Source organism: Rousettus aegyptiacus, unplaced genomic scaffold (assembly GCF_014176215.1).
Source record: "Rousettus aegyptiacus isolate mRouAeg1 unplaced genomic scaffold, mRouAeg1.p scaffold_m13_p_3, whole genome shotgun sequence".
NCBI classification, from domain to species: Eukaryota; Metazoa; Chordata; class Mammalia; order Chiroptera; family Pteropodidae; genus Rousettus; species Rousettus aegyptiacus.
The window spans coordinates 10,861,826-10,881,074 of record NW_023416306.1 but is presented as its reverse complement, the minus strand read 5'-3'; the positions used below and the strand labels follow the sequence as shown (position 1 = coordinate 10,881,074).

At 54.5% G+C, this 19,249-nt stretch overlaps 1 protein-coding gene across 5 annotated transcripts in view; it reads right to left on the bottom strand.

Moving 5' to 3' along the window:
* Nucleotides 1-216: 216 nt before the first annotated feature.
* The window catches only part of TTLL11 (tubulin tyrosine ligase like 11), a 211,464-nt gene continuing 192,431 nt past the window's right edge, over nucleotides 217-19,249 (bottom strand). For 3 of the 5 annotated variants that reach the window (XM_036238399.1, XM_036238400.1, XM_036238401.1), the window contains one exon: nucleotides 217-8,353. In XM_036238399.1, coding sequence (XP_036094292.1) covers nucleotides 8,070-8,353 — 284 coding nt within the window. In that variant the 3' untranslated portion in view covers nucleotides 217-8,069. The remainder of the gene's footprint in view (nucleotides 8,354-19,249) is intronic. The other 2 variants (XM_036238397.1, XM_016155919.2) reach the window with 2 other exon arrangements.

Here is a 19,249-nt window from a genome sequence, read left to right as displayed (position 1 = left end):
TGAGGTAGAGGATTTCAGCAGATCACATTGCAAATATCTGAGGATTAGGGCCCATGAGAAATGAGCCCAGCGCTGGCCTCTGAGGGTCCCCAGTCTGGGGGAGCCAGCTCCTGCCTGGGCCTGGGGTGAACCAGCTCAGTGACTTGCCAGCATGATGCACACATCTTCTAGGGCCCGAGAGGCTAGAGCGGTGTCAGGAGTCATAGCTGGGCTCAGGTGGCTGACGGAGATGCTGCTGTGGTCATAGCTTTGAACAAGTTACTTCTCCCAGGCCCCCAGCTTTGTCACAGGTAAAAATTTCTAAGTGATGACGATGGCATTTGAAGCTTTTTTCTTATATGCAACCTCAATGTATAAAACAGCTAACAGCTGAGCTGCTGTGTGGAATCTATGTTTGAAACCCTTGAGCCGATGGTGGCTTCTGCTCTCAGACTCCCTCACTGAAGAGGTGTTAGCTCACATCCGTAACTTCTGGGCATTTGGGGCAAGACCCTTCTCCTCTCTGGGCTTCCCTTGCCCCGTCTGTAAAATCGACAGGTTGGAATGCAGCAGCTGTGGCTTCGGTTTTTATAACAAAGACTATTCCATATCAGAGATGAAGCTGGAGCTGCTTGGTGTAAAAACAAAGGTGGGATCTGAATCTTGGGGGCATTATCAAATGCCCAGGGGTCCACGGGGAGGCAGCTGTCTAGAGAAGCCCTGTGGTCCCCTACAGTCCCCACTCAATCTCCGAAGATGTACCTGGCCCTGCCACAGAAGTTCAAGGCACTTGTAACCCCACAGGCTGCTAGAGCCACCTCCCCATCTGGCTGTGGGATCTTGGGCTGGCAAACCCCGGTTTCTTCAGCAGGGAGTGGGGGGACAGCTCTACTGTACCACTGAGCTGTGACCTGCAGACACAGGAGTCTAGGACCAAGAAGCCGGCACAGAGCAGGAGCACAGAGAACGTTTCATAAAATGACAAACCTGAGGGGTGCAAAGAACGAAGGGGGTACCAGCGTAATGGCCTGCCTGAGCGGCCCCTCACGGAGGAGGAGCACCCCTCTAATGCCGCGGAGCTGGTGATCTCCAGGGGACGGAGGTCCACTGTGACTCGAGGCCGTCTGCATTTTACTTTCCACTACACAGTCCAGAGTCCGGGGAACATTCGGAACAGACCTAGGCTGCTCCTAAAGGGTCAGGGGGCGAGGAGGTGCTGGGAGGGGTGAGGGCCTCTGTTCCCAAGAATGGAGCCACCGGGAGTGCCTGCAGCACCAGAAAGGGCTTCTTTGGGTCTTTTGGGATTGGCCAGCTCAGTTCGCTGGGAGGTGCTCTGCCTCGAGCTTCCTCGTGAGGGTGAAGCTTGGGGGACACACCTGCCGGAGGCAGAGCTGTGCACGGTGGCGGCTGCCCCGACAAAGTGAGGAGGGATCCCCCTCTCTCCTAGGGCAGGCGTTCCTGCCACAGAGTCTCTGCAGGACACGTCACTCCCACCATATGTGTGACTCTCCCCAGGAGACCGAGGGTTTGGGGATTTTCCAAATACATCCCTCCATCTCCCCCAGGATCTGATAGTTTCCTTGAGGCAATATTTAGCTTCCCAGGCAAACGTGAGCTATAAGGGAAGGAAAAATTAAAAGGAGCCCTTTTCTCACCAATGGACCCGACATGAACAAACTTGGTCCACTCTGCTGGATTTACTGTCAAGAATTATCACACAGAAAAAAAAAAAATCATCAATACTTTGCAGCCCTTCATACAATGAGCCCGTGTTAGCAACACTCAGCTTCATTTTATTATTGCATTTTACGAAGTTACCAAGACAACTGAGGCCAAGTAATGGAACCTTGACTTTACGCGCCATGAAAATTTAATAAAGAATTTTTAAAGGCTTTTAAGAGGCAAGAGCTGTAGCCTAGCAAGCAGCAAGGGAGGAGGGAGGAAGGAGGAGGGCTCAGCACCAGGGGCCTCTCTCCAGACCTGGAGGAGCCTCCCGTCAGAGCCGCTGAGGTGGGCAGTGTCCCCCCACATCTACCTGGTTTCGGGACATTGAGACTGGTCCTTTCGTCGACAGACATCTGTTTAGACACTTCCTGGGTGCCGGGTCCCATGCCAGGCTCTTCGCATTTGCTGTGGCACTGTCTCCACTGTCCGGGCCACGTCTAGGGCAGAGAGGTGAAGTCCGGTCTTGCACGTAGAGAGAGGAGAGACAGACAGCAAAATCCAGGCACCCCCTCTTTCCATCTCAGCTCGGGGCCTCCTCTGGGGGTCTCGGCCCTTATTTTCTCCATTCAGAAAGGGAAATATCCCCGCCCACTTCTTTCATAGCCCAGCTCCTTGCCAGGGAGGGGCCTGGAGGGAGGGGCCTGGGAGAGGGGCCTGGGGGAGCCACAGCGAGGAGTTGGCAGTGTCCGAGGGCCCAACACCGCAGCCCTGGTCAGAATCACAATGAGAGCCTCTCCGTCGGGGAAATGGTTCCCGTGAGCCTCTCCGGGAGTACAGTATATTAACCCCGGGGCGATAAAGAGCCCCTTTTCCTCTGCTCTCTAAGTGAGACTCAGGGACAAATTGCCAGAAATGAGAAAAACATCAGTAGTTTTGCCATTTTATGCCAAAGCGCAATGGTACTGTATGTGAGTGGGAGTGTGAGTGTGTGTGTACATGTGTTATGTGTACATGTGTGTATGTGTGCGCCTTATACAGAAACACTATGCTGCGTGGTTTTCCTTTTGGTTACGAGAGATGGAGGTAATTGAATATGTTGGCTGTTCTTCAAGACTCCTTTGTCCCTGGGAACGGAAAACAACTTGGATTTATTCTGTGTGGGAGAAATCCATACGCCGTTCGGGAAAATTTCTCTCACATTCATCAAACCAATAAGAGATTGGCAGAAATACCCATCCTGGTGAGGTGGATTGTGGGTTAAGGCATGCTGAGGGAGGACGGCTCCCAGGGAGGAGATGTCCTTTCTGAACTTCAAGGGAAGGTGCTCAGAGGCCGAACATTTCAAGCCCAATTCTCAATTACAGGGCCCAGGAGTTCGGGGCATTAATCGAGAAAATTTTTAAAATCAAGCTATTTTGGCCTAATACTCTGCCAATCACAAGGCAAATTCCAGGTGTCGCAGGAGCGGTAGACACCATTTTTCAACCCTTGGATGTCTTCAAGTGTGTGAGGACGGCGGGGACGTGGAGAGGGAGAGGAGCCGACTCTTGTGGCTTCATTTGTCTTGATGGATTGCAACGTTCAGGAAGGAACCTTTTTATTTACACTTTTAGGAAGCCAGAAGGCAGTCCGATGATAACATGGCATGTGAACAGCACTTTGGTTTACGAAACACTTTCATGTATATTATGCTTTCCACTTCTCGTCCTGTTTCCCAGAGATTAAATGAGACACGACCTGTCACTCCCCCGCCTGTCGTGTGGCGGAGGGACCCGGAGCCCGTAGAGCGTCTGTGTCTCGGAACCCTTCTGGGATGCTCGGCCAGAGAAGAGCAGGTCAGGTGGCCCCAAGCCGAGCCCTGAGAAGCCCCCTGCCCCCAGAGTCATCAGCCTCTCTGAGATGTGGTTTCCCACATCTCCAAAATGGGGCCAAAGCCCCTCTCCCCGCTGGGTCATGGGGACATTGAGGCACCGTGTAGAACAGTTATAGTGCCGAGAAAGGATCTGGGGCCAGGGGGCCTCACTGTGAGTCCTGGCTCTGCCTTTGACCAACCACGAGGCCTTGGGCAAGTCACTCGACCTTCTGGGTATTATTAGTATGCTCATCCATGAAAAGAGGGCGATGAAACGCCTCATCCTTCGATGGTGTGTGGGGAGGATGGGAGGATGGGATGAAAAGCCGACTGTATAAGTGCTTTGTAAACTCCAAAGCATGGAATGGATGTTAAATTAGCAGGGGAAAAGAAGCTGGTTCTGGAAAGGCACGGAGCACGATTCCAAATGTCCAGGCTCCCCCTCCCCCACCTGGTCCCGGTCACCCTGACTGCCTGTATGCACCCCGGAAGGGAGCCCCATACAAATACAGACGGCTTGACACTGGCGGAGGAGCCACGGTGAGGACCATTCAGCCCGGCAGGCCTTGGTCTCCGAGGCTGAACGAGGGCGGGTGTCCCTGGGGGGACGCAGCCCAGACACAAGCCTGGGACAAAGGGACATGGAGAGACCGTCCAGGGTCAGAGGCACCATTGTCTGCTCCAGGCCACGGGACAGCTGCTGTGCCTGGGCGTTCCTGAGGGCACCCACGCGAAGGGAGCATGAGCATCGTATGGCCGCTCCTCGTCTGCGGCCTGCTGGACCCCTGGCTTAGTTCGAGCAGCACCCGCTGGATCCAGCTCTGTGCCCGAGGGGCTGGCATGAGCTCGGCCTCTGCCTGACCCTGAAAGAGCTCACGGCTTGCGGGGAGCGAACACTGTGATGCCTGACCGCAGGTGTGTTAATGAAGGAGCTTCCCAGGTTTCTCGCAGGCATGGATGGGAGGGAGCAGTTCACTCTGTTTGCGGGGTGACGACATTCAAGCAGGGACTTCGAAAGGTAAGTTTCCACTGGACGGAAGGGGAGGCCATGCAGGCGGAAGGGACGGCAAGCGCAGGGGACAGCAAGCGCAGGGTCGGGGAGCACGGAGCAGGTTCGCGCCCTACGGCCTTCCCACTGTGGCAGGATCTGGCACATTCTCGTCCCGCTGGTAGCAAGACACACAAAGAGCCGTGGGAGCATGGGGTCAGGGGCAGGGCGCAGAGGCTGCACCTGAGGCATGTGGGCCAGGCTGCTAGGGTGCTATCGGGAACTAGAGGGGGCAAGGGGAGGCTTGTTTGAGGGATGGAGGCACCTGTTTCCAGGAGGCCCTGCCTCTGCGGGCTCGGGGACCAGCCGTGCTAACAGCTGCATCGAACCCAATGCGTCTTTACAAGCACCTTCTGCCGGCTGCATTCTGGTCAGGTCGTGGGGACGTGGGGACCTGATGACCTAATACACATGCTCTGGGATGCATGCGCCCCAAATTGAGACAGGCTCAGCCTGATCTTCTCAACCTTTCATTGAACCCATGCTGGAGGGCCAGCCCTTCAGGGACTCGGCCAGCATAATGTGAGATGTGGTGTGGCTGGACTGTGTGTGTGTGGCGGGGAGGGTGGCGGGGGATCAGCAGGAGGGGGAGGAAGAGGCCAGGTGGATGCTGAGGGCCATCTCAGGAATGGTCTTATCCCATAGGCAAAGCACAAGCTCTCCCTGGCTGGGCTCCCTTCTCCAGCTCCTCTCTCGTAAGAGGCAGGCAACCTCTGCTTTTGCTACCCCTTCAGTTACCCCCTGCAAAGTAAGTGGCCAGTTACCAGAGGGGGTGAACATAGTGGGGCTTCCTAGCAGGCACCGGGGAGGTGGGGACGTCCCCTATCACTCACTCTGACGACGGAGCAGCCTCCAATTCCTCTGTTCAATAGCATTGAGGAAAAAGGGCCCAGCCTTTCACTTGCTGGCCTCCTGTAAACCAGCAGCCTCATTTCCCTAACACTGTGGGGTGCAGGCTCACTCTGCTGGGTCTGCAGAGGGGGGTGGGACTCCTTCTAGACAGTGACCCTGGCCACTGAGCAATATTCCACCAGATGACGTGCAAGGGATGAGAGAGGACTTCCTCACCATGGGAGCTGACATTTTTATATCCCCACAAACAATGGGACTGGAATTCAACCTATTGATAATCTGTCCCCTAATATTTAACATGTTTAGTTGGTTTTAGACCTGAAAATTGCACTCCCTGTTGGCAGATGAATGCTTTCTGAAAATCAGCTTCAAGAAATGGAGTAAAACTCGAGCTTTGTTTAAAAGACTCTTTCCTGAGCCCAGCTGGTAAGTGTGCCGGGGCGAATCTACGTGGGTCTCTCACCATGAAGTCCGTTTCCTCTGTCAAGGGCACCGGAAGGGCGGGCGCAGGGCCTTCAGACTCTCTTTCTCACGGTGGCCACTTTCGGAACATCGATGGCCCTTGCATGTGCCACCAAACTGTGTGACAGTGAGCAGAGCCCTGAGGGACCCTGGCAGGCTTGAAGCAGGGAGGACCCACCAGAGGTCCGTATCTGGAGCTGTTTGTATGCTCATCCAGAAACACAGAGGAGAGGGGGGAGTTGACCAACAGCCCTGGACCAAGGCCCGACTCCACAACGCGACCTTCGAGGCCTTTCCTTCCGCCTGCGGAAACGGGAACCGCATTACGGAACTGCCCAAGGTGACTGGAGAGCCGAGCTGATGACATCTCTACGATGTCCCCATGTGGCACAAACATCGGGGTCCTCTTGTCCCTCTCACCTTAGGCTACTTGGCCTGCTTTTTGCTGGGGAAAATAAAGACACTACGAGTGTCTCCTGTCACTGAACAAACAGCCCAGAGTGGGCTCTGCAGGGCTCGGTACTGCCGGGGCCCTCTGGGCTGGGGGAGGGCAGTGGCCTTGCGCTCCGGCCTGTACCCTGAGGAGCAGGTGGGAGGGGACGGCAGGATGGGGTCAGTGCATGGGAGCCATATGTGGGGGAAGCAGGTTTTACTCCTTTAGAAAGTGGGCTTCTGGGGGTCAGCAAGGATTAACAGAGGGCCCCCTTGCCAGGCGCTGGTGGAGTTTTGGATTAACAATCTTCTCTTTGGGTTAAAAAACATTCCTGGGAGGCTGGATCCAAGTCGCTCATTGCAACAGACTCTTTTTGAGCATCCGCTCTGTGCACCAGGCTCTGGGCTGGAGCTGGAGTCAGCTGCTCCCATTGGATGGATGTTAGGAGGCAGAGGACCAGAGCAAAGCCAGAGAAGGAAGACGCGAGCTTGTCTGGGGCACACTCCACCCCACGGCCCTGCACTGGCCTCTCCTTCGCGAGCGTTTTCCGAGTCCTCCCGTGTGCCAGGCACTGTTAACGCCCTCAGGCCTTTCCTCCTCTCTCAGAGCATGATGGTCAGCTCTTCCCAGGGCACCCGGGGTCCTTTGAAAGGGACACTCTGGGAAAGGGCCACGTTAGCCCCAAATTCAACAACACCGTGGAGGGCTAGGCGGTGCAGGCACAGTCTCTGGTCCGCCCGTGGTCAGTGGGCCCTGGACCCTGGCTTGCCCAGCACCATTCTCCACAGTGCCACGTAGGCTGCCTCTCAGGCTTTCCTGCGAGAGAGGGGCTGCCTGGGGACATGGCTGGAGACGAGGGAAGGGTCTTGTGGAAGAGAGAGCGTGGGCTTCCTGTCTCTTGGCACCACACCTGGTACCTGGGCTTCTGGCCCCATGCTCCTCTTGCCCTAATCCTCACCCAGATCTTGTTCCCCGCCCCCCAGAAGTTTCCCACTTCTCACCCAGAGCTTCCGGAGCCCGGTGGGCACATGGAAGCACCCCACCCGATGGAGGGCTCCAGTCAAAGGCCACGTGACCATGGGACTCCTGCTCTGAGGGTCAAGGTCAAACAAAATCAGGCAAGGTGACTTCTGAGTCCCCTGACAGCTCCAAGACTCTAGGAGCCTTATTTAGTGACTTCTTAATTATTTCTTAATTAATAACAAACCGAACACTGTAGCAACAGGCAAGCTAATGAAATGAATGAGGCTAATCTGTTCATTACACCCATGTAGCACATGATTGGGATGGGGGGGGGTCACGGCGCCTGCTTGGATATTTCCGTTTCGTTTTCACAGAGTGGGAGGTGGGATCTGACATGATGATCGGGGGCTTTGACTGGTACTCTCTGCTGGGGCCCGGCAGACCCAGGACTTGGAGTCCCTGAGTTCTTTCCTCAGCACAGGTCTCAGTCTCGAGGCCGCTGGTGCCCCAAATGCAAGTTTTACTCCGACGGTTGCTTCCCGTGGGCGCAGCATAGAAGACGCCATCTGTCACGTTCGGGATGTTGTACGTCCACTGGTGACTTGCAAGCAGGTGGACCACCGAGAGGCCCTGGAGGAAGGCAGGTGAGAATCAGTCGGCCTTTCGACGCGCAGCTCAGCAGAACAGGGAGACACGATCAGCAGCATCTTGGGCGGGAATTCTCGGCCGCCCTCCGCCTCTCCACGGGCCGGAAGGCCAGGGTTTCTTGGCAGCCCTGAGCGGCTCACTCTTCTTCCGGGAGGGCAGAGTGGCCCTCAGGACAGAGTGTGTCTGGGATGGGAGAGCTTATCCGTGCAAGGGGGAAGGTTGCCCTCTGCCAGCGGGGCCGCAGGGGTGGCTTCCTGGGGACTGCCGATGTACGCGGGCCGGCCCCCCAGCATGCCGCTCCGGCTGCACACCAGGCGCTTTTCATCCAGCAGGGACAGGTGGTACTCGCACAGGTCGATCAGAGAGGCCACCTGCTCGTGGAGCGGCAGCATCTTGAACTTCCTCTGAGCCAGGTAGAAGAACGCCTCTACGAAGGCCTGCAGGCACATCCCTGTGGGCAAAGGGACCAGCGTTAGGGGCGTGTGCGCAGCCGCTGCCCAGTGTGCTGCTGCCTGGGAAGGCCCGACTCCGCCCCCTGGGCCTCCTCCCACTTCCCCCGCCTCCAGTTCCGCTCACTAAGGGAAACAGGGCTCACACGCAGAGGGCCTGCCCACCAGGCACCGCGCCAGCTGGGCGCTTAGAGCAAACTTCATCCCTTAATCAACCCTACGAAGTTCATTCCTTAAGCAACCCTATGAAGTAGGTTTAAGTGGCCCAGATTTACAGATGAGGAATCTGAGTTTCAGAGAAGTGGGGAGACCTGGGCAAAGTCTTATGGGTAGAAGGTGGTGGAGTTGAGATTTGAGCCTAGTCCAAAGCCTCATCCCTCTGCACCATGGTGAAATGTTCCCATTGAACCCCAGCCCTCCATGTTGTATTAAGGGAAGGAGTTATCAAGGTTAAGCACAACCCAATGGCAACGCTCTACCTCTGGGTGGAGGTCATGGCTATATGGTGTGTGCATTTGTCAAAACTCATCCAATTGTACCTTAAGATTTGTGTATTTTGCTATATGCAAATTTCACATCAAAAGGTAAAATACGCCTGACTCCTTCTTTTTCTCTAAAACTGCATCCTGGAATGTATTAATAGGAGTCCCTACTATCCCCCCGGAATGTTCTTTCCTTAATTTACCTCATAATCTCCTACTCGTCCTTAGGATCTGAGCTCCAAAACACTTGCTCAACAAAACCTTCCCTGATCTCCAGGTTAGGTCTGGCCCCTGGCACAGGCTTTTTGCCTCGTCTTTGTAGCACATAGTGCAGCTTGCCCAGTGCACGTTTGTGTGTGTGTGTGTGTGTTTTTATTTTTATTTTTTGACCATCTATCTTCCAGCTCACCCCCAGTGCTAGATACCAGAAGGTTCTCAATACAGACATGCTGAATACATGAGTGAGTGAACAAATGAATGAATGAATGAATGAATGAGTGGGCTCTAGGCCCTTTACAGACATTATCACTAACCCTCACAACACTTTTTCGAGGTTAGTATTATTATACTCCACTTTACAGACAAGGAAACTAACAGAGAGGTCGAGTAGCTTCCCTAAGGTCACATACCCAGGGAATAGCGGCCTGGAAATTCAAGCTGACTCTCAATTCTTTTAACTAAGTTGTGTTGCATGAAAGGTGCTTAGTCTTCCCAATGTCCAGGTAAAAACAACTCCGTGATCCAAGTCCACGGGCTTCCCTGGGCTCACTAAGGCAACACTAAGGCTGGACCCGATGCCACACGGTACTCTAGAGGAGGCCAGCTCCGGCCCTGCTCATCCACGCCTTCCCGGTGGCCTTGCTGTCCCGCTCAGAGGCATCATTCTCTGGCTTCTGTCACCTCAGGCAGAAGCCTGGCTTGGGCTTTATAAATGCGAGGCTATGTGTGGGCCCCGAGATCTGGGAGTGTCTCTGCGCTGGGAACTCCAGCTGAGCAGCAACGTTCCTTTGTCTCTTCCCAAGTCCATCAGGGCTTTTTCGCTCGGCTTCTCTGGACCCCAGATGCTCTGCGAGGCCCCTGCTCTGTCTGGCTCTGCCAGGAGGAGTCGATAGAGGAGGGGAACCCTGGTGTCAAGCCCCTTTAATGTAAATGGAAGCCTGGTGTGGACAGGGACACAGGGAAATGGGGCCTCTGTCTGACTCAGACAGACGTTTCCTAATCAAACTCTGGGCCAGGGCTCTCCGAGGGTGTGTGCATGTCCGTGCGTGCGTGCGTGCGTGCGTGTGCGTGTGTGTGTGTGTGTGTGTGTGTGCATTGCAGTCAGTGGGAGGGTCAGACACATGCAGAGTGTAAGAGGCCAGGATCTAAAGCCAGAGAAACCCAGGGCGGTCCCAGCCCCCGAGTTCCCAACTGGTGATGTAAACAGTGCCACTCAAAGTGTGATCAGAGGCCGGGTGCCAAGTCCAGGAACTGCACGTCCCCCGGTCCCTGACAAGATAAGGAGCTCGGGCCATAATGTAAATCGCCCTCCTCATCAATCACGCTGTTTATTTAGTTCAGCTGGCAGTATTTTGCAGCAAGCCTCTCTCCGTCCAGGAAGCGGCACACGTTTACATTCCGGCTCAAGCCTCTTGTCCAGGACCGTAAGGAAGAGTTCGTGGGTTGCAGCTTGGAGCAGCTCTGCTCTACACAACCCTTCCCAGCGCTAAAGTGCTTGCCGGGCACCAGGACTTTGTCAAAATGCAGATTCTGGGGTGGCACTGGGGACGCTGCGTTTTTGGCAAGCTTCCGGTGGGGCCCAGGCTGCTGGTTCATGCGGCGCACGCTGGGCATCTCTCACTCAACAAATATTTGTTTCCTTTTCGTAATTGAAGGCAGATTGTGATTAGAGCTGTAATGCACAGAAATATACACTGAGGACTTCATTTTTGGGAGGAAAAAAAAAAAGCATGCGTGGCTAAATGATTTGGAAGACGGTCTAAAAACAAGAAGTCGGATTTAAATGTGTTATACTTGGTTTGCTTGTCTACATTTTCTGATTTTCTATAGTAAACATGTATGAAGTTTTAAAATACGCAATGGAAAATTCTAGCGGGTGGAAAGAGGCGATCAAGGGCAGCTGCTTTTAATTATGAACCCTTTGCTACTATTTAAAGTTGAAGTTACACATGTGTTACTTTGAAAAAAAAAACACAATGCAAGCTTTCTACTTCTTTTCTACTTTGATTTTAAAAAAAGTTAAATGTATATAGATATACATGTATCTTTCTATCATCTATCTATCTATCTATCTATCATCTATCTATATTATCTATGGAAAATAGAAGAGGAAGTAGAGGGGAATGGACATTATTCGCTCCTGCATGAGCCAGATACTCTACGGCAAGTGCTCTGTTCCTCACTACAACGCCCATTGTGCAGATGAGAAAACTGAGGCCCAGAAAGATGAACTAACTTGCCCTTGGGCCACACACCAGTAAGGGCAGGCCTGGGATTCGAACCCAGGCCTCATGCACTGTCGATTCTGCACCTCGCTCCTGAATGACCCTCCTAGGCATCCCTACCAAGAACACTCCGGGGGTAAGGACACAGACAGGCTTCAGTGGAAATATGTAGAACCTGTAGGAAACGGCAAAGCCAACGGTGGGGAGGCTGGGGCGTTTGGGGGCTCAGAGGAGCCTTGTGGGGAAGCGGGCATTTGAGCTGGGCATTGAAGAATGGATAGGGCTTGGAGGGCAGCGGTGAGCTGGGAGCGGTGGTCTGGGCTGAGGACGGGGAAGAGCATGGCGGGAGGTGGGCATGTGTGTGGCTCAGTAATAACCCTAGTGCCTGCAGCAGGACGGGCTGGGGAAGCGGCCAGGGGACTCGACTCCAGACGGGGCTGAAAGGCCAGGGGGAGTGAGTGGGGGGACACCGAGGGTGTTGGGGCGTCTCACGCTTAACAGTCGGAGCACGTTTTCTCCTCTGGAGATTCCTCCTTTATAACATAGTGATGAAGCTTTGTGGGATTTTTTTTTTAATTATTTTGGCTTGGTTTGTTTTAGTCCTCGAATGAAACCTTGTGAGGTGTATGGCAGCCTGGAGCTCTGCCCACCCCCGCTCCCACTTCAGACTCCTCATAACCGGCAAAGCCACTGTCGCTTCCAATGCCCTAGAATATTCGTCTAGCGTCTTTATTTTACAGAAGAGAGGAGAGGTAAATGACGTCGGGCCCCAAGTCACACGGCCAGTAACTGACAGAAGCAGGATGAGACCCCCAGGTCTCCTGACTGCAAAAGGCACCCACAACTACCACTACTGAAAAGAGAGCAAACCACACTTCTCAGGCCAGGGACGGAGGAAGAGGGCTGTACGCTGGCAAACAGCCCTGCGGTCACGGCTCAGTCCTGCTGAGCATGTCTAAATGCTGACAAGGGTTGGGAAGAGGGGACACCCCAAACTGTACACCACACACATGGGTCTCTAGCTCCACAATGACTATTCTAAGGGGCTGTGTGTGAGTGTGAGTGAGTCTGACAAGACATTGTTCTTGATCTTCATTTCATCCAGGTGGCCCAGGAAACAGTGGCCAAACCCAGGTCAAACTTCACTGAGCTTCAGAGAATTCAACCTTCCTAAGGAGGAGGAGGGTGACTGGCGGAGCGAGTGGGCTCCGACGGCCTCAGCTTCGCTCCAGGAGCAGAGCCGCTGGGCCGCACCTGCGCTGGGGGCTGAGGCAGGTGACGGAGCAGCTCCCACCTGCCTGGCACCCGCCGCCTTTTCGGATCCTTTGCAGAGAGTCGATACGCTCATTCTGGGTCTCTCTCCTTCCTCGTTATTACTTATTATGAAACAGAGTGGGACTCGCATGCATTGTCCCCCTGGAACCCGAGTGTCATTGCTGACTGAGCTTCCAGCCCCTCTTCGTCCTCGGAAGATGCTTTCACTTAGTTGTAGTAACAACATGAACAGAACCTTGTACTCATTTTGCTTAAAATTATATCATAAACATTTTTGTATGTTGCCAGGCAACCTTCATAACAGTATTTTAATTGTTGCATCAAATCTCGCCACGCAGTTAAGCACTGACACTATGATTGAGATTACTGTAACAAACCCTTGGTACATCACTGTTTTTATTTCTGATTTATTCTTTTAGATAAGACCCTAGGAATCTCTTTTGGAAGGTAAGTTAGGTTTGGTAATTAATTTCACGTTAAACCTTAGAGAATCCCCAAATGGACAAAGCATGCGAATGCATAGTTCACGTACATTATCAGCAAGTAAGAGATAAAACACCCAGTCCTGTCAAAGCCACAGGTGCTATTCCTCAGGCATTAAACTAACAAAAATGTAAAATACCGTTTACAGTGAGGTAGTGGCGAGATTGCTATGGACTTTTGAGAAGCAATTTGGCAAAAGTTCTAAGAGCTAGCTGTTCAAGTGTTGCAAAATATTTCTTCCCCAAATCCCACAATGCGCACATGGTATTCACTGCTACCTATTTATAATAGGGGCAGGGGAGAAGTGTGCTGGACTCGTAGCATATTTTTGCATGCTTCTTCCTATTTTTCTGTATTTTCCAATTAAGATACTGCACACTCATTACTGATAACAATTAGAAAAAGTGCATACTATATTTTGTAAGTGCCCCCACCCTGTCTCCCCAGGAGGAGTCTGTGCTCCTGGAGGCGACAATGTTGTCCTCAGTGCCCAGCGCAGCCTAGTGCACAGCAGGACCAGTGAAGACCCCTGTGATGCACCCGAGTGGACTGCGACCCTTCGATGACCTGACGATGCAGCTGTCATTCCCACGGCACAGCCGAGGGTACGGAGGCGAGCCAAGGTCAGGAGGAAAGACGACCTGTGAAAACTCCTCTCAGACAATGAGCAGACCTCTCGAAACCAAGATGATGTGGACCAGAGACTCTCAACATTCAGAATCTCTGGAGGGCTTGTGAAAACACAGACTGGGGCCCAGCCCGGGGTCCCCTTTCCAAAGATCTGTGAATTTACACTTCCACCAAGTTCCCGGACGGTGACCCCACGTTGAGAACACCGTCCCTGCATCCTCCTCCCCACTGCCGAGTCCAGTGGGCACACAATCCACCCTGAACACCCATCTGTAGAAAGGGGCCTGTTTGTACGAGGTCCTACCCCTGAACTGCAAGATGCTTGACTTTGAGCTGAACATGTCTGCATTTAAGACACTCCGATTGAGAGCAGACTCAATCAGGAATTTTTAAGAAGACAGAGCTGAAAAGCCGTGGAAGCGTCTGCCTCTGCGTTAAGCCCTCCCTTGGTTCCTGAGAAACCCCATGTCCCTGGCTCCTTCTAGCGTCATTGCTTGCCTGCTGAGCAGGGCAGAGCTCTGCCGTCCTCTCCGAAGCCCTGCCCTCCTCTGCCTGGACTGAGGAAGGCTGGACCTGAACGGCTCTAGCAGGCCAGGCCACGGAGCGCCCTGCGGACCGAGGCAAGACTCTGGGTCTCATGCTGAGGAAGATGGGCTCCCCCTGGGGAGTTTCGAAGTGACGAGAACAGGACGGCGGCTGCCGTGTTGAGAGGTGGTGGCAGGGACGCGTGTGAAGGGAAGCGAGGAGGTCCATGCGCGGGGAGGGCTGAGGGGGGCCTGGCCCGGGTGGGAGTGGTGGACGTGGTGACAAGGGCGGCGGCATTCTAGGTAGAGTCGGAGGGTAGAGCCGGCGGGTTTGCGAGGTGCCGGTGGGTTGGACGTGGCAGAAGGCGAGATGAGGTCCCTACACACTGGGCTGAGGAGACTGACTGGCCTCCCCTTGAGGCCTGTGTTTTTCAAATATTTTATGCTTAAAATAATCTGGGGCCCGGGCCAGACGTGTAGCTTCCTGTTCCCATGCCTTGGAATTCTACCCACTGGCGATGCAGCCGCAGAAACCGCGCTTACAACGGCAGGGTGGGGGATTCTGCACCCATGGGTGCTCAGGAACCTGTGGAACAAACGCTCCCCCTGGCCATCTCTTTACCGGCCCTGAAGGAGGCAGTGGAGAGAAGCAGGGAGAACATGGTCTCTGGGAAGCCCGGGGCCGGGCTAGCTGTGCTGCGGCCACCCAGCCTTTGGGGCAGCACAGAACGAGTTTTCTCCTCTGAAATTCCACTGCCCCCCCCCCCCTCGCCCCCATCTTCCTCTGCCCGGGCTGCCGTCACAAAATATCAAGCCTAGGTGGCTTGAACAACAGAAATTTGTATTTTCGCAGTTCTAGGGGCTGCCAGGCGCAGATCGGGGTGCCAGCACGGTTTGGTTCTGGTGAGAGCTCTCTTTCTGGCTTACAGACGGCCACCTTGTTGCTATGTCCTCATATGGCAGAGAGAGTGAGCCAGCTCTCTGATGTCTCTTCTTAGAGGGACAGGGCTCCACCCTTATGACCTCATTTATCCTCAATTACTTCCTTAGAAGCCCCGACCCCAATCGGTGGAGGGTTGCAGGGGGGAGGAAGGGGTTTCAACACATGAATGTGGCAGGCACATGAGTCCATAGCACCTGGCAGGCTTGGTTCTGCTGAGCTGTACCCAGCACACAAGGACGCTCTCTTTCTGCCAATCGAGTTTCTGAGATTGTCTGAACATCGGGGAGAAGTAAGAGAAACCCTGCCCCTTTTCCCTGCTCCTCCGCCAGCCCCCAGGAAACCCGTAAGGCTCCAACAGGAGCTGGAAGCATCTTTTTGGTAAGACTGCTTTAGTGACCTGTTACCATGACGGTAACGCAAGGAAACAATAGTAGTTAATGTTTCTCGAGCCCTCGTTAAGTGCAAGGCCCTGGACTGAGGGCTTCGTGTGCATTATTTAACTTAATCCCACAGAAACCTTATGAATTGGGTGTTACCATCAATCCCACTTCACGTTAGAGACTCATCAAAGTCACACAGTCGTTGGTGACAGACCCTGAGGACCATTCTCGTAACTTCTTCACTTCAAGCTGCTTCGAGAGCCGTCAAAGAGATGGCCGAGTCCTAGTGTCACTTCCGGTCCTTGAGAAGGAAGAAACGGCACCCGCGGTGGAGTGAATGAGGGACGGGCTCCCTCGGCCTCCGCGGGCGTCAGCAGGAAGGTGCGCTCGGATCCGCTGGTCTCTGCGCACGCGCCGTCCCCACCTGTCTCCCACGCCTGAAGATGAGCCGTTGCGTAGTTTTTGAAACTGCATTTGAGCTGACGGATGTCGCTGGAGAAAGCAGCCCTTGAAACGTCCCCGTCATGGCCATACGCGCATTCCTCACTCGAGACTGCCACGTGCAGGTTGGGACGCGGCTCCTGACCGACCATGGCCTCGTTCTGTCAATTGCCGGGCGAGGCCGGGCCCGCAGGGCCGGCTGCTCCTCTCCGCTGCCCAGGGGACTTAACGAGAGCCCTGGTGGCCGCTCTCCGATAATCCCGTCATATATTCTGGGATGGAAACAAGGACAATTCCTAAGCGTACACAGCGCCTGCCAATTTGGGATGAGTGTTTGTTTTCTCGTCCGCACGCAGAGGAGTGTTCAGGAGAGGACATTGTCACAAGTATCCCCCGTTTCCTGTTGAGGAGCGCAGACCCCAAGGGGCCCGGTGGCTTGTCCGGGTCCCCCTCCGCGGACGAGGCAGCACCTAAACCCACGCCTGGCTCCCGAACCCGCACTCTCTCCTACGGCACCCCCTTATCGTCTTACATCCATGTGTTATTTTACAGTTTACGGAGCACGTTTGCAGGTATGATACAATTAAATCCAAATCATCATTGACAGCCAGGGATATTACCCCAGACTGAAATGAGATTTTTTTTTTTTTTACCTTTCAAATATACCTGAGCTTCTTGCTGGTGATTCTATTTCAAGGTATCGGTGTGCTGGGCTGGGATAGCTCCTTCCAGTTCCTTGTCTCTCTCCAACCTTTAAATCTCTTTCTTATTACTCACCTAGAAGAGATGTTTCTGTCTCATAGTGCAAGTCTAAATGTGTAAGTACACCAGCTTTCTGCTTGCAGTTGTCTGTAGGAAATAAAGCTGAATGATCTTGACTAGGGTTAGCTTAGCGATTCCTGTCTGTGCAGGGGAATGTCCCCCACAAGGGCTATCTGTGAAGGCTGCGCCCTCTCCGGGGTGGTTAATCTCAAGAATCGCAGTCCGCCCTCCACAGTTGAGGCACCTTGCAGCCTGGCTCCCTGTCTGCTGCCCCACGGGCCCCTCAGACGTTGCCCCAGTCTCGAGGACTGCATTAGGGGACCTCGGACCTGGGCATTTGGCTCTGTGGAAGAGTGACTGGGAGTCAGACGGGCCGGTCTGGGTCCCAGCGCTGCTGCTTAGGAGCTGTCTGTCTAGTCGTTAGCGAGTGGTTGCACTGCTCGAGGTTTCCGTTTCTTCGTTTCTTCGTGGAGTGGGAGGAGCACTCTCTGCCTCGAGTGGCTTTTACAAGGCACTGCCCAGGAGAAGCCCGGCGCGGTGCCGCGGAAGGAGCAGGGACGAGCTCCGGCCCCCGTCGCTTTGGCTCTGCGCTCTCTCCTCGCTGTGCCTGGCGTGCCGCGTCATGGCGCAGGCTTCATTTCCTTCTTTGATTGCAGAGGATGAGACTGTCACAAGGCCAGGGAGCCTTCGTCCCCATCTCCAGCTCTCACAGAGCAGGCTCTCGACAAGTGCCGGTGGGAGAAACGAGCCGACCGCCTGGGGTCACGCAAGGAGGAAACATGACGCAGGCCGGTCAGGGGGCCTGGACCCTCGGACCGTATTTGCCCCTGTGCGCGGCGTGGCTTTGCGCCGGTCACCTCCCCGCTCCTGGCCGCACTTCCTCCTCCTGTAAAATGAGCCCGGACGATTTCTCAGGATTCCAGAAGCACGGGAGGTGGTGGCAGCTCCCGAATGTTTTAAAAATGGTGATAACTGAAATCGCACGCCGCGTTTATCGAGGACGCGCCGCCCGTCTGGACGCCCGCAGTGCATTTCATCTCGCGGCCACCCCGAGGGCCCCGGCCACTCGCCCAATGCCACACTTCACTGGCTCGAGGTCGCACCGCGGCAGGGCGGTGGTGCTGGGGTGGCCGCCACTGCTGCACACGGCCTCTCCCCGGCACCGGGCGGAACCTCCTCGAGGCCCACCCTTTAGGGGGAGAAACAGAGAGCTGGGGAAGGGAAGTCGCATACACACGGCCATCGTATTTGAGCGCTACAGCAGCAAGTCACTATCGCCTTTGTCCTTGGCCAGATGGAGAAAATTAATAAGGGTCAGGAAAGAACCATAAATAGACCTTGCAGAAAAATCGTTACCCCCAGAAGCCTGCAGCACCGAAATAACAAATATAACCAAAGACGAAGGCAGCTATGCCATCATTTCATCAATCACAGGTCATACCGCTGGCCAGTGCACAGTGGGCCACAGGTCCCACTCCAGTCCCATCTGGTGTCACCCGAGTCCGCCACGGCACGGACCCAAGTTCCTGAGTCATGGTCTGAGAGGACAGGCTACAGGGCTGGTCCCTGCTTCCTGAAACTCCTCCATGCTGTTTTAGACATCTCTTGTGGGATTAACGGCTCTAACGGGGCCTTCCAAGGCTCAACACACATTCCTCAGCAAGCGATCGGCATCTCTGGCTCGGAAAGGACCCCAGAGACAACACAATCCAGCCCTTACGCCATTATACCGACACTCGGAATAATAAGAATTAAGAAGGTTCGTTGGCGCGTGGCACATGCCTAGTTTGCATCAGGCACTGCGGCGAGCTCTTGACGGGCACCTCTCATTCAGTCCTCAAAACAACATCTGGGTGGCAATCATTTGTGTCCCCAACTCCCATTTCACGCTTTGGTTGTTCGCCTGTGTTTAATGACACAGTGGAACTTCGCTTTTGTCTGGGGTTCTGCTTGGTAGTTGGGCACTGCAAGTTTCGGGGGCGTAGGGAGGTAAAGACATTCACCCAGAGCCCCACAGACCGGGGGTGGCGGTGGAGGTTCGGGCGCCGGCTCTGTGAGTCTGCCCTCCCTGCATCTGGTATTCTAGGAGAGGCGGGGAAGACGCCACAAGCCACAGGTTAGCGGGACGGCTTCCAGCACGGTTCACCTGGCTTCCCGTAGCCTCCCTGTGAGATGCTGAGCTGCGGTCGCCCTCCCTGCCATTGCTGACGGGCCGTCTGGCCTCGACGTGGCCGTCTCTAGTGAGGGATGCTCATCGCCTCCCCGGGAGGCCCCTTCTCACTGTGGGCTCTTTGCCTCCCAGCTGACATGGCCGCAGCATCCCCACTGGCCCCACTTTGCCGCGGAACAAATCCGACGCTTCTTCCCCACGATGTCATTGCTCCAGAGGATTAGTGAGGCAGCAGCCAGGATGAGTGGATCCCATGACCGTTCGCTGACCACCTATCGGGTGGACACAGGGATGTGCAAGCCCCCATCTGATGGAGGGGAGGGGAGAGAGGGCCAGGGAACCGAAGAGGGGAGAGTGTTAGAAC